The sequence below is a fragment of the Trachurus japonicus genome, chromosome 24 (assembly GCF_045865225.1).
Source record: "Trachurus japonicus isolate A0001 chromosome 24, Traja_1.0".
NCBI classification, from domain to species: domain Eukaryota; kingdom Metazoa; phylum Chordata; class Actinopteri; order Carangiformes; family Carangidae; genus Trachurus; species Trachurus japonicus.
In genome coordinates, this window is record NC_140930.1 from 5,038,297 (window position 1) to 5,063,187 (window position 24,891).

The window sequence follows — 24,891 nt, forward strand, 5'->3', positions numbered from 1 at the left end:
CTGCATGTTTTATTCTGAAATCTTCTCTTATTTTTATTTCATCAGAGAAAAGAAGCAGGGATTGTGTAGAATATTGTGACCTTTAAGTTTTAATCTTTAACCTGAAACCTCAGATTTTCTCAGTCAGTTGATTGATTGATTGATATCTTTATTTCGATCATGTAAATGACAATGTAAAAAAAAAAGAAGATAAAATAATAAAATAATAATAAAGGAAATAAGTGAACAGCAAAAATGTATACACAAAACAGTAACATCTCATAAGCAACACAGTTTACATGAGCGAAAAGGAGTAGGAAGAAGTATAAACTTATCTAATCCTACCCCTATAATTTTAACTATATACGTTATAATTAAAATCATAGCACAAAAACATACATTTATTGTTTATTTCATTCCTCCATTTTACTATGTATTTCCTGCCACATTTTAATCCAAATAATAAGCAAGCAAACACCTTGTGTGAATTATTCAATGTACCTCTGGAGAATCATTTCTAAAAACCCTCCGTTCAGCAGTAAACAGCAGTCAGACCCAGTCCGTCAGAGAGCAGCTTTTAGCAGGAGGAGGTGGAGACCAAACATGGAGCTAAAAGAAAGACAAGGAAGGAGTTACTCTGTAGCTGCTGGCTGTGTAAGTAGGAAGAAGCTGTTTGACTGTAACAACTTTTAAAGAGGCCTCTCTGACTTGGTACAGTACGGAGGCTGTATCTTTAATTTAATCAGCTCTCTCCGTCTCTTCTCCTTCATTATTAACTCGCCTGCTGCCCGTCCTCTGAGATAATCCTTAATCCATTCATTACCGCTGTGATAAAAGCGTTTCAGCGGGTTTACTTCATCTGATGTTATCTTAATAAAACACTGTGAATGGGACGGAGCCAGAAACACAAACCACCCTCCTCCGGCTGCATGTGTTTGTGTTTCCTGCCATAGAAACGTCACGTCTGACGCTTTGTGTTGAATAATCCAAACACACTGAGTGTCAAGATAATTATCACCTATTCTCAACTTGTGCCCGTCCGTGTGTGTGTGTGTGTGTGTGTGTGTGTGGTCATGTATGTGTGTAAACCCTCTCAGCATCGATCAGATCAGCGCTGACAGCCAGAGGCTCTAATCGCCTCATTAACAGGAGACTCGTTAACCATCAGTCTCTTCTTCCTCTGTTGATCTTGTTGTTTTATCCCGATGAAAAAACATTTTCCTGTTGCTGAAACTATCAATCAGTTAATCACAGAACATTAGTTGTGAACTGTTCCGACACAAAACCAATGTTTTTAAGACATTTTAAAGCAAAATTGACCAAAACTTTCAGAGTTTGTATAATCAGAATGAGCTGTGTTTGAAACAAAAATGTTTAGTCTCATACTTTATATCATCTTAAATAAGTGTTTTGAATGTAATGTAACATTTTACATTTGTGAATATGGAGCTTTACTTTACATTACTTTTAATTTACAATCATTATGATTTATTAGCTTTTTTTGTGGAACTAGATAGAAAAATTTGTGCTGTCCTGAACTTTTTTTGCAAATCAGATATGATATCTGAGCTTCATTTGCTCAGTTTAACAGAAATACAGTAATTCAATAATACTGTACAATAGCGACTCAAGTCTTTATGCTAAACTAAGCAACTAAGCTAAGTAGCTGCTAACTCTTGGCACGTTCATCCCCAAGTGTGGACACATTTCTAGAATTTTTTATTCTGTGCAATAGGGTCTCTTACCAAAAAAAACGTTGACATTATGGAGTCCCAAATTTGCTGGAAAAAAATACTTTCAAATACAAACGATTGTTAACCAACTTGATTCCATAACTTATGTGGTGTAACTGTTTCATTCTTTGAATAAAACAAATTTTCAACTTTTTTTCCTGCAAATTTGTGAATTTCTTATGTCTTATGTATGAAAAGTGTTTGCACCTGCCACTAAAACACATGGCTGTCAATCATCCTGATCATCGGAGGTGAAGGTGTATTAACTCACATCCACCTGTTGGTGTGTTCAGCTCGTTCCATTGTGTAAATACACATACACACACCTGTCTCTATAGGCCTTCCTGTGTGTATTTAGCCACCTACACACACAAAGAACAACACATGAATGCACACACACACACACACACACACACACACACACACACACAGTTCACTTATATGCAAATAGATGTGAATACACACAGTCACATATACTGAGCTTTATTAATCCTTTTTCATCCCTCGTTTCCGCCCACAACCCCCCCCCCCCCTCCATCCCTCCTCCCTCTCTCTCTTCTCACTGTTTACTCATTCATTGAGCAGGACTTTTATTTTGAAGGAGAAGTGTAATCATTTACCATTTCCCACAATCATTTGTTCTGTTTTTTCTTGTCTTTCCAGAGAGTCTGTCACCTAATGAGCTACTAAATTGAATAAGATGTCGCACACAAAACAAATTACAGCAAGAAAAGAGCACAATCCTCTAGAGCTGCTGTTGTCGTGACGACTCAAGCACCAACAGGTCGCGTGGGTGAAGTTTGACAACGATTCAATTTTTTCTTCAAACTTTAATGATAGAAAAGTTAATTTTCCGTGGAAATGACTCATAGAAAAATGTTTGATAATGTTCAGTTTGAGTTTTAAATGATTAAGTTTGTTGGAAAATGTCTACAGTTTTAATGAATTTTGGTGTGAATGTTGATGATTTCACATTGAAATTTATTGTGTTGTTTTCCAGCACTTTTTAAAAATCTAATTCTGACTCAGTCTTTATGTTTTCATTTATCGTTTCTCCGTGGTCGTTTGTCTATTTAAAGGTCAGAGTTGATGAAACTGAGACTCTGAAGTCGAGTTGGACGCCTCATGTTTGCTTTAGATAACATGTTCCCCATGTGTGTGTGTGTGTGTGTGTGACTCTTAACATTAATTTCCTGTTTGCATTAAAGGCCTCGGTGATGAGACAATCAGCTTCCTCCTCTTCACATTTCTTTGTTTCTCACATGTTTTGTTTTCGCCCTCTGACTTTGGCTTTTGTCCCTTTTTGCTTTATTTATTTTTTTCTTTTCTGCTGCGACTTCATGAGTTTCGCAGTAAAACTGGGACAAACACACACACACAAACGCACTGACACACACACACACAAAGCTGACAGGTGAATGGAGGCTTCCACAGAATGAAATACAATAGAAGCTAAATAATTATCTACCATGGAAACTGCAGACAAAGGACAGTGCTAAGCCTCAGTTATACAAATAACATGGTGTATTTGTCTAAGTGGGACAGTCATCTGGTCACACACACACACACGCACACACACACACACGTACCGTACATACATTAACGTCATCTACACTAAACCTATAATCTGAATCTGGAGACGATTCCTTGGAAAAACTGACGCCTTAGGAAAAAAGTTAATTTTGTTCGGAAAAAAACCAAATACATCTGTCACCTTCAGCTGCAAATATTGATCTGATTCATTATCAATTATTCTGCCGACTCCTTTCTTGAATAATCGTTTCGGTGAAGTCAGTGATAGTCTTTGACTCCACGGAGGCATATATTCAGTATTTTGCTTGATAAAAGGACTGAAACTCATTTATCTACTGTACTTTCCAGACTATAGAGCGCACCTGAGTATAAGCCGCACCAGCTAAATTGTAAAAGAAAATACATATATAGGCCGCACTTGAATATAAGCCGCAGGTTTTCATGTTGTAACATGAGATATTTACACAGAAAGACAGTAGAAAACTGTGCAAGTCCGCTCGCTTTTCTGCTGTTTTGGTTACGCTCCTCTCCTCCATGTGCATTTGTTTACAACGCAGCTGGCGGAACATCAATAAATGATTTTAGCCTGAAATTTTTGTGATCTGCTCAGCTGAGAGTAGGAGGTATCACTCTGTTAGATAATTTAAAGAGGAACGCTGCTATGTTTTTACCTTAATTAACCAGCTCCAGAGTCCTAGTTCTGGTTAAATCAATGACTTGTAATTTGCTCAGAGCTCGCATCACATCCTGTTTCATAACTTTCACCGTGAAGACAGGAGGACGACTGAATGCAGTGAAGTTTTAAAGCTCAACTTTTTTAAGCCAAAGGACAGGTAACCCTCAAAAAGAGACATTTCTATAAGCTTTAAAGAGGAACCTTGCAGGATGCTACATTTTTACCTTAATTAAACAGCTTCAGAGTAATTTTGATGGTTAAATCAATGACTTGTAACTAGTTCCAGGGAGAATGGAGGCTCTCTGCCTTCCACCTAGCGTCTCTTGGCTGAAAACCAACCTTGTAAGATCAGAGCCTCCGACCCGGTGTCCCAGCTCTCGTCTCTGCGGCACCGCCACACAAACGTAACGCGCCCCGTACCCGTAATAAGACTACACAGATATACACATGGTAACATGGTAGATGATAAATAACCTTATCCACCGCTCCATGGATTGATTTCTCACCGGCTTCGTTGTTAGAAACAAATGCACATGGAGGAGAGGAGGGTTAGGGACACAGAGGAGGAGACACCAGACTTGCATAGTTCCTCTTTAAAACTAAAGTCAATGCATGACCATGAAGCAGAGTGAAGCCTCTTCTGTCATTAATGATCTTTGGCTGAGTAGTAACTGTTCGTCAGAAGTTTTCTCTCATTCTCAGGCTGTGATTTGAACTTAGACTCACTCACAGAAGAAGCTTTGTATAGTTGGACCTCATTAAAACCAGTGGACTGACACTTGATCTTTGAGCCAATACTGATGCATTAAAATATGCACAGATCAGCAGAGACAATGAGCTCCTCTCTCTACCGATCGATTTGTCCATGAATCGTCTCATCTCCACTTTGCAAACCGTCTTAATTCTGCACAGCACTTGTCTTGGGGATCCTCATGAGATGATTCCCTGCTCTAAACTCGTCTTCTACTTCTGCTGCGTCCCCTCCCGTCTGAAAAGCCGACTCAACCCAACCGACAGTAAATCACTGCTGCTGCTGGTTTTATGAGGCCAATCAGAGCTGCGGTGGCTCTTAGCTGCAGGAATATTACTCCTGCCCCTTAATGCACTGAACGGCCACCCGAGACAGAAATGCATTCATTTCAGCTGAGATTTTTTTTTTTTTATTGCCACTGCACTTCATTACGCTGCAGATGTATCGCTCTGCGCTGTGGGTGATGAATGAGTTTCACTTCATGCATATATTTGTGCATGAGTGAGAGCACCGAGCCATTTAGACACTTGAAATTACAGAGTAGAGTGAAAAGAGGGATATTAGTAAAAAAAAAAGAAAAAACGATTTAATGATGATGGTCCGTTTTCACTCTCTGCTATACTTAGTGTTGCTTTTACACTTTATTTCCTGTTTTAACAAGACTGAAAACAGAATAAAGGTATAAAAGCTCCATACGGTGTAAAGGTAGATGTTTGTGTTAAAGCTCCTTCAAAATAAAGGTAGATGTTTGTATTAAAGCTCCTTCAAAATAAAGGTAGATGTTTGTGTTAAAGCTCCATACAGTATAAAGGTAGATGTTTGTGTTAAAGCTCCATACAGTATAAAGGTAGATGTTTGTATTAAAGCTCCATACAGTATAAAGGTAGATGTTTGTGTTAAAGCTCCATACAGTATAAAGGTAGATGTTTGTATTAAAGCTCCATACAGTATAAAGGTAGATGTTTGTGTTAAAGCTCCATACAGTATAAAGGTAGATGTTTGTATTAAAGCTCCATACAGTATAAAGGTAGATGTTTGTATTAAAGCTCCATACAGTATAAAGGTAGATGTTTGTATTAAAGCTCCATACAGTATAAAGGTAGATGTCCATGTGTAGTGTGATTATAAAGCAGCTCTAGGTTCTATATTAATACTGTGAAAGTATCAAAGCCTCAGTCCACAGAGAAATGCACACAGCCTGTATTCAGAAACTGAGCCTTAAAACCAGCCGTCAGGACTTCCTGTCACTTTGTGATGTCACAACAAAGCCCCGCCCCCCTCACCACCACCACCTGGTCTAAATCCTGTTATTTCCTGTTTCGTCGAGACAAAACTTTGCTTTTTAACTTTCACTGTCGGAGTCATCGATCAGAGTCCAGGAAACAAACTCACTCTGTTCATTAGGACCGATCCCTTAATCAGTCTGTACTACACACACACACACACACACACACACACACACACACACATACACACCAATAGGGGTAAGAGGGGACCTGTCATCCCAAGCTGCCAAGAGGGGTCTTATGTTTCTGCTTATTTTGAAAAACCAAAAATGGAATATAAAATTGACTTTTAAGGTGTTTTACCATAATATTACTGAAAATGTGACTTTTAATTATTTTTAAAGAAATTGCCAAGAGGGGACTTGGATCTCTGAGCGACATTTACCTATCAAAGAGTGGACCTCCACATACTGCAGTGGAGCTGTCTGCACCCATTCATTCACCTAACGACCCATTCACCTAATGAGTCTTTGTTTACAACAATGACTTTCTCAGTTTCTTTCAAGAATGAATAATATAACTTGAGAGTTATCATTACTTATTTTAAAGTCTCTGTAATACATATATATATATATATATATTTAAATAATCATGGCCACATTTGAGAGTAAATATTTTTTTATTGAATTGCATGCAATTCAGAAGTACCATGGCTGCATGCACTAATATCAAGTTCTGCAGTATAAGCAACAACATTTACTTAAAACCAGCTTTAATGAATGAATTCCTTTTTTCTTAACAAAGATAATTTGCTTGTCTGTCTTTACTCATCCATAATGAATCTGTATTTATGAGGATGTATTTTATTTACTGTTTTACATTACAGAAAAAGGTCCACACTTGGTTTATATGGAATGACAGGGGTCCACTGTTGGTTGGTGCATAATGATACAAGTGCCCACTTAGTTAGCATGAAGTGAAATACACACTCCATCATGTATGAATAAGAAAGAAATAAGCAAAAGTGATCATCCGTAAGAGAAATTTTTCATCAAAACTTAACACAAACATTTCTAATAAAGTAGCACCAATAATGTTGTAATTATTTTTAAATGTTGAGTGTACTACTGCAACACACATATCTACAGTCTATTAATTTTTCCCCTACAAGAGTTTTATATTCCTTGACTGCATTGTTGTTATAGGAAAAATATTTGAATTAAAACTCAGGGTTTTAGGTCACATTTAATGTACTTGCATCATGAATCTGTATTTATGAGGATGTATTTTATTTACTGTTTTACATTACAGAAAAAGGTCCACACTTGGTTTATATGGAATGACAGGGGTCCACTGTTGGTTGGGGCATAATGACACAAGCTCCCACTGAGATAGCACGGAGTGACATACACACTCCAGCATGGGTGGATAAGCAGAAATGAGAGAAATTGCTAAGTTTTAAGATACATTTTTAATCTAAATTTAATACAAACATTTGTAACTATTAATACACACAACACACACGCACAAACACATGCAAACACACATATTTAAACTAAAGTAGCACTGGTAAAGTTTTCATTGTAGTTTTTTTAAAACATGGGATGTACTGTGAAAATTCAATGGCAACCTATCAAGATACTTAAGTGAATATTTCAGTTATTGACATTTATGGCTCAACAATAAAACATGTATGGGAAAATAAAGGAGGCGCTGGGGGGTCATCAGTTTGTCTGAGATACAAGGGATAATTCTTCTAGAGGATGGATTAACCTCACTAAGTAATATGATATACCACTGCAACACACCTTTCTACAGTCTGTCAAGTTTTTGACTTAATGAAGTTTCATACTCCTTGACTGCATTGTTGTCATGGGAAAACTACTTTAAATAACTAAACTCAGGATTCAACATGGTCTGATGGCCCAGAGCCACAAAGTGTTATTCTGTAGTCACCTAATGTCCCATATAGATGAAGCTCTGTGGTGGCCACCTATTGTCACTCTTCTACTTTTTAACAGCACATGGTTTCAATCAATTTTAATGTACTTGCATTCTATATCTATATTAATAGGGATGCATTTTACTTATTGTTTTGCATTGCAGAAAAAAAAGGTCCACACTTGGTTTATATGGAATGACAGGGGTCCACTGTTGGTTGGTGCATAATGATACAAGTGCCCACTTAGTTAGCATGAAGTGAAATACACACGCCATCATGTATGAATAAGAAATAAATAAGCAAAAGTGATCATCCGTAAGAGAAATTTTTCATCACAGCTCCACGTTACACTTGTTCCAGGCTCTGCCCGTCGTTTTTCTCTAGAAATAGAAACTTTTCCAACTTTTTTATCTCCGTAGCGATCGCACTCGTCTTCTCCTTCTTCTTCACTTCTTGCTCTGATCTACAGTCTCATTCGTTCTACACATCCCAGAATCCCCAAAATTACTCACAGTATGGGCGACAGCGTCCCCATTTACCAGCCGCAGAAAACTGCGTTTGACGTATATGTACGTCAATGGCACTCAATGAGTTAAGTGGGAGGTACACAATAAATCTAATTCTAATCAAATTTATTTTGAAAACAAATAGTAGAATGGCAATCTGATTCAGTGATTAATTTGTTACACATTTGGGTTGCTTCCTAATGATTTTTTGATATTTTAGTACCCAGCTAAACACAAGTGTGTATTCCTTAATATCTACAGTATGTATGTGCCTTGTAGGCACTTTACTTGCAAGTGTGTGTATGCAGTGTTTTATAAATCTGAATATTTTTTGTCACATCACATCTACCCCAACACTTTAGAGCGCTTCTGTCTCGACGCCGTGTTTGCCTTCGTTCTGACCCGAATACAGCATGTGTTGTTTGGGTTAGAAACATGCACATTTGCAAAGGAAAAAGCAAAATTGATTAGCGGAATCATTAAGCATGCACGCACACAATCCCAAGGAAATGATCACGTGGGAACCAGTTCTGAAGAGGAACCGGTTCTCAATTCCCACCCATAGACTTCAGTCTATGATGTGGACACAAAAGCATTCCTCTACATTGAAGTAGTGAAGTCATCAACACTCATGTATTTCACAGATCCTAAAACCTGGTACACACATAAAGATTCTCTAAATTTCAACCAATTTTTTTATCTGTGAAAGACCCCACACATGAAGATAAAAAATCTGTGATTGAACAGTTTTGATCGTATTGTGTGTGGTGTGCTGTGATATTCCAAACACAGCGCACCACACACATTAAGATTTTTCAGAATCTTGACCCTCCGGTCAGAAAACTCAGAAAGAGATCAGTATTGTTGTAGCTACTCTTTCGGGTCTATTTCCGGAATGGACAATGAGACCGATGTCATTTTTTAAAAATGAAAGCGGGACACTTCAGCCTTTACAACGATACCATCTGTGTGTGTCTGTGTGTCTGTGGCTTCAGACGCCGAGCAGTAAAGCGGCTGTGAGCGGCGGTCACATGATCGTTTAAACATGGTTGCTCTATTGCCGGCTGTTGCTGGCTATGATCGCTACCGTCTTTGCTATCGGCCACCAGGAAATCTCCCGTGTATGCGTGAATGTCTGTGTGAACCTCATGTATTGCCAGGGCTGCACCGTGGCTCTCTGTGGGATTGCCGGTGTTGTGTCGAGAAGTGGCTTGCCGCGAGCAGCATGCAGAGCTTGGCAAGCAGGCACTTCTCAGCACAACACCGGCTTTCCACACGCAAGATGACTTTTGATTCGGAAATATTGAACATGTTTAATATTTACGATTATCGGCGCCGAACGTTTTCCGAGGCGATTGTTGTGAGAATTTTGACTCTTAACATACCACACACTACAAGAGAATCTCATAAAATAATCTTAAGACTTTAGGATAATCGGCTGATTTTTGTCTTTGGTCGGAAGGGGGAAAATCGGGGCAAAATCAGCCCGATTATCTTTATGTGTGTGGTAGGCTTACCTCCACTCTCCACTGTAAATGTGGAACTGGCTTCTGAGAAGTGAGTGAGGGCTTTAAATCTGTGCCAGACGACTTGTGTCAGTCCTTGACTGTCAGCAGTGTGGGGGATGGTTTCTTGTAGCTGACGATGGTCGTTAGCAACTCTGAAGGGCAACCTGGAAAAGACTAACATCCTTCAGCCAAGATCTTATATCCAAATCAGACTAACAGACAATGGAATTCCCCAGTCCTAGGTTGGCCATGTGCTACACACCTATGGACTTCTGTGGCAACTGTAAAGAGTGGGTGTCCCAGCAATAATCCACCCTGTCAAGTCTTTGATGAGTTTTGTAAAGGTGTGTGATGCCTTGTGATCAGTATAATATTTTGTCAGCCTTTATATGGTCTACCATTGTGTGCCAGTAGAAATGTTGTCTGAAATTAGGTATAATCAGATTTCCAGAGATACAGGGGATAAATCAGCTATAGTGGATGGAATAACTCCAAAATACCCACTGTTGAACTACTGCAACACACATTTTTACTTACCAAACTATTAGCTCTACTGGAGTTCATGTATACCTGTCTGAATATTTTTGGTCCACAACAAAAATGAAAACTAAAACTAAATTTGTGTTTTTTTTACACACTAGTATATTACACGCTGTATCACATAGTCATACACATCTATAGATGAAATTGGTGTATAAATTGAAACCTAATTTAAAGTTGTCAAAAGGTACAGGATTGGCACAGGATCAGAGAGTTTACATTAAGTGGGAAGTACACAATAAAAGCTGTATTCAGTTCACACTGGTGCTCAGCAGAAATGGGTCTGGTTGCTTTCAGGATGTGTGGATTGTACATTCAACAATCCCATATTACCTTATTCATAAAGAAGTGAGAAGTGAGTGAATGGAGTGAGAGCGGAGTGAGTGCCAGATGACCTGTGTCAGTCCTTGAGTGTGGGCAGTGTGGGGGATGGTTTGTCGTAGCTGACGATGGTCGTTAGGTATTTTCAGGTTGGGCTTCAGAGTTTCTACCTTCTTTCAGCCAATATCTTATATCCAAATCAGACCGTCCCAGGTCTTAGGTTGGCCATGTGCTACATACGCACCTATGGCCTTTGGTGACTCAACTTCTGTGGCAACTGTAAAGAGTGGGTGTACCAGCAATATTCCATTTTGTCTAAAGAATTGTCAGTTCTTTGATGAGTTTTGTGAAGGTGTGTAATTACCTGTTATAATATTCTGTGACAGGGCCTTTATATGAGCCACTGTTGTCTGCTAGTAGTAATGCTGTCTGAGAACAACAATTAACTTGGAATAAGAAATTAGGATTCATCAGATTGTCATGGATACAGGGAATATGTCAGTCTGTGGACGGAATAACCCCAAAAACCCCCCTGTTAAACTACTCATTAAAAGGTATTTAGAAAATCAAGGGAAACAAAGGAACGCATAAATATAAAAACACATGCAAAGCCTTACAAAGCCTTGTAAAGGACAATTAGGACACAGCAAGAACTATATTCCTCAGACACGGTCCACACCACTGTTAACTTTTTTTAGTTGTGTTGCAGCAGTTCAACATTGAGCTATTTGGGGTTATTCCATCCACACAATGCCTTATCTCTTGTATCTCTGACAATATGATGAATCCTAATTTCTTGTGCCATGTTAAGTAAGATGTTGTTCCCAGACAACATTTCTGGCAGAGAATGGTAGCTCATAAAAATGCTCTGTGACTGTATATTGCATGTACCCATGTTTCAGTCAGTCTGTTTTGAATGTAAGTACGTGGAGTGAAATGCACACTCCATCATGTATGAATAAGAAAGAAATAAGCAAAAGTGATCATCCTTAAGAGAAATTTTTCATCAAAACTTAACACAAACATTTCTAATAAAGTAGCTCAGATAAATACAGTGGGGCCAGGCCGTTAAGTGCTTTAAAAACAAACATTAAAAGTTTAAAATCAATTCTGTAAGGGACAGAGAACCAGTGAAGGGAGTTAAGAACAGGAGTAATGTGCTCACGTCTATTAGTGTTAGTTAAAAGACGGGCAGCAGCGTTTTGGACAAGTTGGAGGCGACTGAGCGAAGACTGGGAGACGCCAACATAAAGTGCATTGCAATAGTCCACTCTAGAACTGATTACTGCAACACATGGATGGCTTTCTCGTGGTCGTGGCAGTTTAAAAACACTTTGACTGTGTGAATGTGTGTGGCAATAGTTTAACATAGGGATCCTCTCAATGAATTATCCCTTGTATCTCTGACAAACTGATGATCCCCCATTCCCTCTGTATTTTCCCATATCAAATTGTCGTATATCAGTACCTCTTTGATGGTTTACTTGTACAGAATATATCATCGTAGGTTGCCATTGAGTTTTCACAGTACACCCTACATAAAAAAACACAACATTACCGTTGCTACTTCATTATAAATGTTTGTATTAAGTTTTGATGAAAGTTTTGAGCTTTAGAGGTTAATCCATCCTCTAGAAGAATTATCCCTTGTATCTCAGACAAACTGATGACCCCCCAGCTCCTCTTTTATTTTCCCATACATGTTTTATTGTTGATCCATGAATGTCAATAACTGAAATATTCCCTTAAGTATCATGATAGGTTGCCATTGAGTTTTCACAGTAACTAAACCTAACCCCATGTTTAAAAACAAAACTACAATTACAACTTTATCAGTGCTACTTAAGTTGAAATATGTGTGTTTGCATGTGTTTGTGTGTCTGTGTGGAGTGTGTATTTCACTCCATGCTAACTAAGTTGGCACTTGTATCATTATGCACCAACCAACAGTGGACCCCTGTCATTCCATATAAACCAAGTGTGGACCTTTTTCTAAAACGTAAATCAACGAATAATTCCTATACAGATTTATGACGCAAATACATTAAAATTCACATGTATTTAAAAAGTAAAAGTCTGACCATAGGTGGCCCCAACAGAGCTTCATCTATATGAGATGTACGTGGCCAAAAAGTAACTTTTTGTGGCTCTGAGCCATCAGGCCATGTCAAACTGTGAGTAGTTTAAGTATTTTCCCATGACACCAATGCTGTTAAGTAGTATAAAACACCAGTACAGTGAAAAATTAATAGACTGTAGAACTGTGTCTGGCAATAGTTTAACATAGGGACTTTGTGAGATTAATCCTCTCAATGAATTATCCCTTCTATCTCTGACAAACTGATGATCTCCCAAACCCTCTGTATTTTCCCCAAAGATAACAAATTGCCGTGCCAATACTTTAATATCAGTTACTCTTTGATGGTTTACTTCTACATAATATATCATCATAGGTTGCCATTGAGTTTTCTGTAATATAAAACAGTAAATAAAATACATCCCTATGAATACAGATTTATGATGCAAGTACATTAAGATTACCCTAAATCCTAAAACCCTCTATTAAAAAATGAATAGACTGTAGAAATGTGTGTTGCAGTAGTACACCCTACATTTAAAAATAATTACAACATTATTGGTGCTACTTTATTAGAAATGTTTGTGTTCAGTTTTGATGAAAAATTTCTCTTACGGATGATCACTTATGCTTATTTCTTTCTTATTCATACATGATGGAGTGTGTATTTCACTCCATGCTAACTAAGTGGGCACTTGTATCATTATGCACCAACCAACAGTGGACCCCTGTCATTCCATATAAACCAAGTGTGGACCTTTTTCTAAAACGTAAATCAACGAATCATTCCTATACAGATTTATGACGCAAATACATTAAAATTAATTGAAATCACATGCATTTAAAAGGTAAAAGTCTGACCATAGGTGGCCCCAACAGAGCTTCATCTATATGAGATGTACGTGGCCAAAAAGTAACTTTTTGTGGCTCTGAGCCATCAGTCCATGTCAAACTGTGAGTAGTTTAAGTATTTTCCCATGACAACAATGCAGTTAAGTAGTATAAAACACCAGTACAGTGAAAAATTAATAGACTGTAGAAATGTGTCTGGCAATAGTTTAAAATAGGGACTTTGTGAGATTAATCCTCTCAATGAATTATCCCTTGTATCTCTGACAAACTGATGATCTCCCAAACCCTCTGTATTTTCCCCAAAGATAACAAATTGCCGTGCCAATACTTTAATATCAGTTACTCTTTGATGGTTTACTTCTACATAATATATCATCATAGGTTGCCATTGAGTTTTCTGTAAATAAAATACATCCTTATGAATACAGATTTATGATGCAAGTACATTAAGATTACCCTAAATCCTAAAACCCTCTATTAAAAAATGAATAGACTGTAGAAATGTGTGTTGCAGTAGTACACCCTACAGTAAAAAAAATTATTACAACATTATTGGTGCTACTTTATTAGAAATGTTTGTTTTAAGTTTTGATGAAAGTTTTCTCTTAAAAACTATCACTTTTGCTTATTTCTTTCTTATTCATACATGATGGAGTGTGTATGTCACTCCATGCTAACTAAGTGGGATCGTGTGTCATTATGCATCAACCAACAGTGGACCCCTGTCATTCCATATAAACCAAGTGTGGACCTTTTTCTGCAATGTAAGTCAACTAATAATTCCTATACAGATTGAGAACACATGTATATTGTAAAATTGAAACCCTGTGCTTAAAAAAACTGGACAAGCAACAATAACAAGGTCAATTATTTTTAATGTTTAATCAGAATTCAACAGAAATGATCTAAATGACCATTTTATTTAAAATTTTGTTATGGGTGATCAATTTTTTCAATATTTTAAAATTTCTATTATACCTAATACAGTGTTGAGTTTAAACTTAAGACATCCATGAAAACGGAACCTTTATATTTTGTTACAAAGAATAACAAATTATGTTTCAAGGTACTGGTTTGTTCACTAAGGAGCCTGTTTGATAGCCTCTCTACAGTCTGAAAGGCTGCCGGGGCTGCAAGTCGTTCACACTATGGAGGAGTGTAAGAAACGACGTGTGTGAATGAGTCGTTAAAACCCCTGCTCCAGCCTGCCGGGGCACTGCTGAATATGGTATTTTACACACACACACACTCAGGTCCCCTCTTGGCTAAAGTTAAAAAAATTAACCAGAAGGTTTTTCACATGATTTTAAGTTGATTTAAAGCATGTCCAACAGGGGACCTAAAAAAAGTCCCCTGTTGGCTGCTTGGTCCCCTGTTGGTGAATGTGTAACGACGCCGATGTCCCCTCTTAGATAGGAACAACAGTGCACACACACACACACACACACACACACACACAGACGGACAAACACACACACACGCGCAAATCTACACTCACAGACATACATGTACACGCAGGGAAAAGTGAGTGTGAGCAGTGATTTACACTAACAACTCATTCAATATATAATATCTCTCAAAGCCTGACTGTCCCCAGACACACATCACTCACTGTTCTGTGTTGTATGTGTGTGTGCGTCTTGTGTGTGTGTGTGTGTGTGTGTGTTGCCTCTCCAGTATTAATACAGGCCTAATGGAGCCCATTGGGAGCTGCAGTGTTCCCTCTGAAAATGATTTAATTACATTTGCAAAGTGGATGAGTCTGGAGGGAGTGTTTGCTGCGTCAGGGCTTTGCTCCACACACACACACACACGCGCGCGCGCGCGCCACTCTGTCAAGACCACGGAGAGAAACAGTCTTTCAATTAGTCTGATTGGACGCTGCTCTGAGGTCTGGACCCAGTGTTTTATTGTCCCTCTTTCTTTCTTTCTTTCTTATTCCATATTAAATTGTACCGTTTTCTAATTTAGATAAAATGATCTTAATTGTGTTGCCACTGGACATCTGACTCTCTTCATTGTCCCTCTTTCTTTCTTTCTTTCTTTCTTTCTTTCTTTCTTTCTTTCTTTCTTTCTTTCTTTCTTTCTTTCTTTCTTTCTTATTCCATATTAAATCGTACTCTTTTCTAATTTAGATAATATGATATTATTTTGGCAAATTGGCCCATTGCCATAATTGCTATAGTCATAGCAGTAGGTTCGTTACCTTTAATTGTCGGTGCAAGCTATTTTTAGAACGGCGGAGCAGAGCCGTGAGCTGCTCAGAGCTACACTACGGAGGCTCATGGGATTTCTTGGTTTCCCTCATCAAACTCATCAAATACACAATCCAAAAATTGCTCTAAAACAACTCTGTCTGGTACAGTAACGTTCTGTTATTATCTCATAGCGTGGTGAATGTGCAGGTCACAACTTGTCCACCAGAGCGTTGTGGAGTTGTTGGATTGTGTATTTGATGAGTTTGATGAGGGAAACCAAGAAATCCCATAATGAGCCTCCGTAGCGTAGCTCTGAGCAGCTCACGGCTCTGCTCCGCCGTTCTAAAAATAGCTTGCACCGACAATTAAAGGTAACAAACCTACTGCTATGACTATAGGGATTATGGCAATGGGACAATTTGCCAAAATGTTGAACTATCCCTTTAAAAATGGACCAAAAACCTGAAATCTTCTGAAGACAGAAGGACAAACTGGAGATGGTGATAAATTATGTCTCTGAAGTCTGTTAGTTCACAGTTGAACATGATGTCACTGGACTCGTCTGGTATTGACAATAAATCATTAGTCATTAGGTTTGAACAGCTTCGACTTCATCTCTGCTGCCAAGGCCTGAATCACAGCAAACACTCAGAGTCGACTTCTTACTTTTCTGTGATATAGATCCATTTATAGATTTTTTTTTTTGTTTAGTCTTTTGGGAAATTGTGAGTTAAATGTAAAAAGAGTTTGTGTGTTTTTGTGTTTGTGCAGGTTCTGGGATTACAGCAGGAACCAGCCTCTTCTGGACACGGTGGAGCATCACTCAGAGTTCGTCTGTGGACTCGACTTCAACCTGCACATCCCCAACCAGGTAACACACACACACACACAACCACACACACACACACACACACACACACACACACACACACACACAAAAGCGTTGTTCAAACAGGATCGCCCCCTTTGTCTTGTTCCTAAATGTGTGTGTGAGCGTTGAATCACTGTGTGTGTGTGTTTACTGCAGCTGTTAAAATGGCGCCATCCATCAATCTGTCCACACATAAGCAGACCGAGGTTACCACACACACACACACACACACACACACACACACACACACACACACACACACACACACACACACACACACACACTGTGCTGTCAGGGAGCCGTGTGTTCGACTGTGTCCTGTTAAAGCAGCTGTGAAGTGAAAAGGCCACTCGTGTCTAATTGAGTTTTTCTTCCTGTTAATTCAGACGGGCGCTCGTCCTGTAGAGAAGGAAATCCAACGCTAAGTGTAGAGACGACGACGTCCAGCAGAGTTCAGTTTGGGATTCAGGGTTTAAATGCGTGGGAACGGGTGACGGGAAACATCCGCGGATCGTCTTCATCAGGAAATTAGAGTTGAAAGAGCTGCTGCTGCTGCTGCTGCTGCTGCCTCCTCTGATCCGAGGAGATTGGCCACGACAACGTTACGTAGCCTCCCTTTAAACTCTAGTGATCCAACAGTGGCTGAGCTTTGTGAGCTAAATGTAGAAACAGTGCGTGATCTCAAAATGTTAATGTTGAAATATGAGTCAATATGTCGTGTTATCCTCTTCCCATCATGCAAAGCTGCTCATGTTTGTTTCATTAGGCCAAGAAGGGAAAAGTGAATGAAACCCAACTGTGATGTTGGAGAGAAGGTTTCAGAAAGTCAATCAGGATCCTTGTTTCATTCATTATTGTTGCTTCATATTAAGTGAAAATGAAACCAAAAGTTGACATCTTCAGTTTTTTCCGTTTCCGTATTTGGAAGACACCAAGTAGTCTTGAGACGTCTGTTAACAAGATGATGATGCAGGCTGAGCAGAGACTGTTTAGTTGAGCTGCTCACATGAAGGAGAACAGGAATCACCGTCATTTTACAACTTGGAAAAACACTGAACTTTACTTCATATAACAGTCTGTGGTTTATGTGCAGCACTGATACACAACCAAGTCTTTTAAATCAGATCGAGAATCCTCAGATTTACTAGGATCAGACCACAGATAAGGATGTTTTATTATTACAGAGTGTGTTTGTGTGACTTGTGGTTTAGGTCTTAGATCAATCTACCCATTGTGTTAGTGGGCCCCCGGGGGCCTCTGGGTCAGACCACTTTGAGAAGGACCACCGTAAATCACAGCTGGAATAACTGCAGATTAGGTTTTTGTTTTAGAAAAACCCTGTGAGATTCACCTGTAAAGACGGCACCGCTAAAAAGAAAGAAAGAAAGGAGGTGTTGTTATGTTGTTTATTCGATATTTGAATATTCGTTCGAACGTGGGGTGAAAAGTTCATATTCGAGCAGTATTGACCTGCTCGAAATGTAGGCTGCAGTGTCTGCATAGAGCCGGGGACACACCGGACGTGGAAGCACCGTGAATAGCTGTGAAGCGCTGAGAAGCGGAGCCAGTTTCCTTTCGATGCCCATGTTAACCACTGGTGTCATGTCATGGCGTGCACCTCCTGGCTCGCACCCTGCAGCGATCGCTTCGGCGTCTGGTCTATTTTGTGCGCGAGCACCGCAAATGATCGACAAGAGAATCCAGTCAATCTTCAAAATTAAAGGGACAATGAGGAGTTTTGGAAAAGCGAAGCGTTTTCACACTACATTTATGAGCCTCTGCGCACCGTGAAATTCTTTGACCAGCGCAAGACAGACTCATGTTTTCATTCATCAAGAATTAAAGTCAGAGGTTGGAAGACAATCACATACCGTCGTAGTTCAGACCATAAACGGCGATTCTGCGGTGTTATTCTCATGACTCGCCACAAAACCGAAAGTAAAGAAACGCTGGTCGGCTCGCCCAGCATTTCCATCACTAATAATAATAACAAAATAACAATAGAGACAAAACGATATATTTATCGAAAATGGGCCCATTAACAAGTGGGTAGCGGAGATTCATCCACATTAATATGAGACTTTTTTATTGTCGCAGAATTTTTCATTCTGCCGATGGAGAAAACTCCTCGTTGTCCCTTTAAAGCAATTTTCAAAATAAAACGCCGCGATTGTGTGCGGCGGCGGTAGCGGGGGTTTGGTATTCGAGTTTATCCGAATTAATTGCGAGTCATTTGATATTCGTTCGAACCTAATTTTTCTAAAAAGTGACAGCCCTATTTCAGGCTCAGTGCTGAAGATGAAACTATCTGAAGATGAGGAGCTAAACGAGGAGCTGTCTGTGGTGCTGAAGATGAAACTGGAACTGTCTGTGGTGCTGAAGATGAAACTGGAACTGTCCGTGGTGCTGAAGTTCGGCCCAGTGGCTCAGATTCATATCAACATCATCATTATTATCAACACACTCGATGACACTCGTCTCCTTCTCACAAAAACTCCTGTATCTGATGTGTCTGGTTCCTTTGAGCTTCCTTTACCTGAACCTCTCCTCCTCCTCTTCCTCTTCCTCCTCCTCCTCCTCCTCCTCTTCTTCCTCTTCTTCCTCCTCCTCGTTCTCTCATCATCCAGCTTTATCAGTTTTTTTTTCACTCTCTCTCTCTTGGATCCAAAAATAGCACAATAGGGAAATCTGATTGAGCACTTTTTCCAGGACAGAGACAATGACACGGCGGACGTGAGGACGTGACATCGCCTCGGAGCTGGTTCCCATGGCGTCACGGTGTAAAACGGGCAGCCAATCACAGAGCGGCGAGCTGTCCCGGCCCGCCGACTCAGAGTTCCCATTTCCAGTGTGACAGCCTGTGTGTGTGTGTAAGTGTGTGAGTGTGTGTGTGTATAACACAGTTGCAGATAATGAGCTGTATTGTCACTATCTGAGTGTGTGTGTGTGTGTGTGTGTGTGTGTGTGAGTGTGTGTGTGTGTGTGTGAGTAACAGTAATGAGCTGTATTGTTAGCTGTGTTGTTATCAGACGTTATTACAGGAAACAGGCTGTAAAACAACGCACTCGCACAAATAGCTGAGGTCGTGTGTGTCGAGGACCCTCACACTGACGTCACTCTCTCTCTCTCCCTCTCCTCCCCCTCCATCCCTCTCTCTCCTTGGATGATTGTTTTTCCCTCCAGCTCTCTTTTTATTTGTTTCCTCAGGAATCTCCACCTCTGAATCACATCAGAAATCCTCCTCGTTCACACTTTTACAAACCTGACAGAGGTCGTCCCCAATGATTTCAGAAAGACACTAACAATTAATCATGACTCATATTATTAGAAATAATGCACATGTTAAATATAAGTTTGCGTTTTTTAAATTTCAATTCACTTTCCAGTTACTTACTGTAAATGTCACAGTTTTGGCTTTTCCCCCCATATAATTAATATATTAAATGAGAATAAGAGAAACCCCAGTGGTGGTCTAACACACACACACACAGTGTTAATGGCAGTTGTCTCAAGGATGTCCCCATTGTGGATTTTCTTAGTACGATTATTGTCAGAGAAATAATCACAGTACTACGATAATCACGATTATTATGCATTAATTAATTTCACAACACTATGAATGTGTAAAAAATCAAATATAGTCAACAAATAATTACATGACTAATTATATACACAACATGTATTAAAGGTATAATATGTAGGAATTCCCCCCATCTAGCGGTGTGTTTGCATATCGGAACGTATTCTTGATGTTGCATTCACCTGAAATTGGGCAGACGTCAGACAGACAACAGATTCTGCATGTAACAGAATAAACAAGTAAAACTGGTGATGCAACATGGCCGCCTCGGTTCGGTGCGTCGCCCACTTATGTATTTGTAACGACTTGTAACAACTCATTCTAAGGTACGAGAAAGCTTTCATTGTATGCGGGTGTGATTCGACTTCAGTGAAATACGTATTTATGAAAGCAATATTTGATTTTTGCTAATAAAAAGTCAAATCAGTTACACACTGGGGCTTTAAATATCTGTTAATATAGGACCAATTATTAACCCCACCAGAGGAAAATGTTTGAATTATTTCAGTGATTATTTGTCATCTATACCAAATGTTTAAGTTTATTTTTGTCTTTTTTTAAATTACAAATAACAAGCTAACATTTAAATTCCTACCAATTCAACTTTACGTTTGTTTTTGTTCTGTGCGTGTTGTGCTGATACGGTTCAGGCATTATCTTTATTGGAAAGTGATGGTATTGAGGAATGTTTGCGATGAATTAATTGTGGCGTTTAAAACCGCAATTAATTGTGTAAAAATGTAATTGTGACATCCCTGGTCTCAAGTATCTCTGTGCTGTTTGTTGGGTAATTTGTGTGTGTGTGTGTGTCACTGACAGCTGTGATCTACTGTCTCTTCTTCATCACTGTGATTGGCTGACTCAGCTCTTTGTTCTCCGTGGAGACCACTGACCAGGACGTGCCTTTCCCTGTGGGTGGTTACGTGTGTGTGAGTGTGTGCGTGTGTGTGTGTGTGTCTGTCTTTTCATCCTCAATGAGTTTTGCACACCGTCTCCTCGTGGACTAGAAACAGGGACGAGTTCCACACTCTCTAACGTTAATCATGAGTTTTCAGAGTCGGTGTTTCAGCCTTCAGACATTCCTCTACTTAAAAGGTGAAAATAATTAAGACCAATGAATTTACTAATGAAGACACAATAATGAAGGACAAAGTAAAGGAAGAAGGAAATCCTCCAGAATGAAGCTGTTACTTCACTTCTGTCTTCAGAGACGTTTCATTGTTTCTGATGCACAAAGCGGCAGCAGCTGTAGTGAAGCTAAAAGCAAAGTACAAACAATAAAATTCAATTTGAAATTTACTTTTTCTTTCAAAACTTTGCCTTTAAAAGAAAAACTTGACGGAATAGTCCACCAAAAAATTTAATTCAGTCAGTAGTGACTCACCCTCATGCTGATGAATACTCCGGAGTAGTTTTTTATTCCTCAAAGTGCATCTGGAGACCCGGGAGGCCGGTTCGTAGTCCAAAGAAAACTTTATATGAGATTAATAGGGCGCGACACAAAAACGTCCATGAAACTACACAAAAACCGTTTAATGTTCCTCCACACTGCTCGTCCACTGCAATCCAAGTGTCCTGAAGGGAGATAGTCCAGAGTTTACTGGAAACAACGTCATTTAGTACATTTTTACAGCCTAAACAGTCCTGGATTGAATTTACCTGGGGCGCGCTCTCATGATCACGCCATGCACGCGGACGTAACCAGACTTGCCTAAATAATGTAGGCCTAATTTCAGGTAAACTCTGGACTATATCCCTTCAGGACACTTGGATTGCAGCGGACGAGCAGTGTGGAGGAATATTTCAAGGTTTTTGTGTAGTTTTATGGACCTGTTTGTGTCGGGCACGATGTACGCGTGCGAGAGCGTGCCCCAGGCAAATTCCATACAGGACTGTTTAGGCTGTAAAAATGTACTAAATGACGTTGTTTCCAGTAAACTCTAGACTATATCCCTTCAGGACACTTGGATTGCAGCAGACGAGCAGTGTGGAGGAATATTAAATTGTTTTTGTGAAGTTTTATGGACGTTTTTGTGTCCTATTGACTCTCATATAAAGTTTTCGTTGGACTACGAACCGGCCTCCTGGGTCTCCAGATGCACTTTGAGAAATATAATATTTGAATTTCATTTTTTGGTGAACTATTCCTTTAACTCTGTCAAACCCTGTGGCTTCACTGAGAGATTGTACACTGTGTTGTTGTTGTTGTTGTTGTTGGCACTTACAGTGAACTCGCACATCGTTTCCATAAACATGGCGGCCTGTTTAGCGATGCAGACGTCAGGCTAATCTGCTGTGATGAACTCAGTGATGCTGCATCATCTGTCCTGCTGTGGGATATCAAACTCTCTCCCTCTCCTCCTCCTCCTTCTTCTTTTTCTTCTCCTTCTTCTTCTTCGTGCGCTTTTTTATTCCTCGTCTTCGTCCTTTTTTACCCCAGTTTTTCTCGTCTTTACTCTCTTTCTACTTTAATTTCTCCCTGGGATATCAGCGCTAACTTAGCTCTTATCTCCTCTCCTCTAATCACTTCTTGTTCTAATCAGTAGCTCTCCTCCCCTCTCTCTTTCTCTCTCTCACACACACACACACACACACACACACACACACACGCTCGCAGCAAAGACACACACACACACACACACACACACTGCTTCACTGGTGTGGTCTCTGGTCGTATCCAGGCGTGGAACTGGCTGATGGATCGCCCTCTTTACAGCACTACAGGCCAAACCACACACACACTTACACACAAACTGGGCATTGAAGACCTTTACCTTTTGTGTGTGTGTGTGTGTGTGTGTGTGTGTGTGTGTGTGTGTGTGTGTGTGTGTGTTAAGAATAGATTGAATGAGGTGATAAATCATACAGGAGCGCAGGGTGACAACCATTCACAGGTTTGTAGGTTGGTTATTCTATAAAAAATAATCTTTCCTGTGGGTGCCACTAGTGATACATGAGCAACGTGGAGCGATCGAGGCGCCAAAACTACTCGGTTACTAGGTAACAACCGACTCTTTCACAGGTGTAAATGGCCTTGGTCGCTACATACATGGTGTACATACAATACAATACATATTTATTTATATTGCACATTTAAAAATACAACCCAAGTCGTCCAAAGTATTTTACAACAGAGTCTTCAACGTTTTTCAGGCCAAGGACCCCCAGACTAATGGAGGGATGAAGGAGGGATGAAGCAGGGACCCCCTACTTTATATTATTATAAAGTTGTGTATTATATTGAACTGGGCCTAGTACCATGTATAAACATCCAATCCAATCCAATCCATTTTCTTTATGAAGCACAATTTAAATGAACACAAAGGTTTCCAAAGTGCTGTACAGTAAAATAAAAACCATAAAACATACTAAAAAAGCAAAAATACTAAAGATAAAAAAAACACAATCAAACATAGGAAATAAATAGACATACCCTAGATACAAATACTGAGCTATTCAAATAATAGGCTACAAATATATTCATGTTTTTTATTTTAAAGGTACAGTGAGTAGGACGGCCGTGCCACTGTCATTTATAAACATACCTTCTTATATCAACAATGTCTATCAATTGCATGATAATCATGCATACAAGCTATTCTAATTGATGTTTTTATTTAAGCATAAATGTGGAAACAAAATTGATAATCAACCAAAAATCAAAAGTCACAGACCCCCTTTTGAAGACCTCTGCTCTACAATAAAAGCACACAAGTAAAACTAATAACAATAAAACTAGATGGGATAAAGGTATAATGTAAAGTAAAAACATGCAATAAAACAATGAAACAGAAGTGAAGGTATCAAACTTAACTAAAATGCCAAGGTGTTTTTAATAGAGACTTAAAATGCTCAAGCGTTTGTGCAGTCCTACTGTAATCTGCAGAGGTAGGCTGCTCCACAATGTTCTCTGTCTTCTGGTTTTTAGTTCTGATCTGGGAACAGTTAGGAGCAGCTGGTTAGCAGACCTCAGTGGTCTGGGGGCATGGTAAAGTTGACAGGAAGCCAGTGTAAAGTGCGGAGAACAGGGGTTATGTGATGCTGTCTGTAGGCGTGCAGCAACATTCTGCACAACCTGCAATCTGCACATTAAAAACATGTCGATGCCAGCATACAGAGAATTACAGTCATCTAAACCAGAAGTAATGAATTGTGGATTACTTTTTGGAAATCCTTACGAGGTAGCTACGCCTTTGTCTTTGCAAGCAGTTGCAGGTGGAAGAAACTCGTCTGGACTACAGCGCTAATTTGCTTGTCAAATTTTAAATCTTTATCAAAAAATAACCCCAAGGTTCTAGGCAGAGGAAATAAGATCATTTCAGTTTTATTATGATTTAGTTTAAGGAAGTTCTGTTGCATTCATGATTGGACGAGAAAACTGGTGTAAATAGCATAGTTAGCTACATACAGGGTGTATAAGTAAGCTATTTAAAAAATATATAGTTACATTATTATTATTTTATAACTTGTAATATCAGTATTAAAGTCAAATAATTATAAAGTGCCATCGTTTTGCTGCTTAATTGAGCTGACAACTCTTTTTTTCTCATTGTTAGCGGGGAAGTGTCCCGGAGCTGCCACTTGCAGTATTAGCACCG

General features: G+C 39.3%; 1 protein-coding gene across 1 annotated transcript in view; it reads left to right on the forward strand.

Moving 5' to 3' along the window:
* The window catches only part of pex7 (peroxisomal biogenesis factor 7), a 69,546-nt gene that overhangs the window by 33,597 nt on the left and 11,058 nt on the right, over positions 1–24,891 (forward strand). The window contains exon 10 of the mRNA XM_085770993.1: positions 16,614–16,713. Coding sequence (XP_085627119.1) covers positions 16,614–16,713 — 100 coding nt within the window. The remainder of the gene's footprint in view (positions 1–16,613; positions 16,714–24,891) is intronic.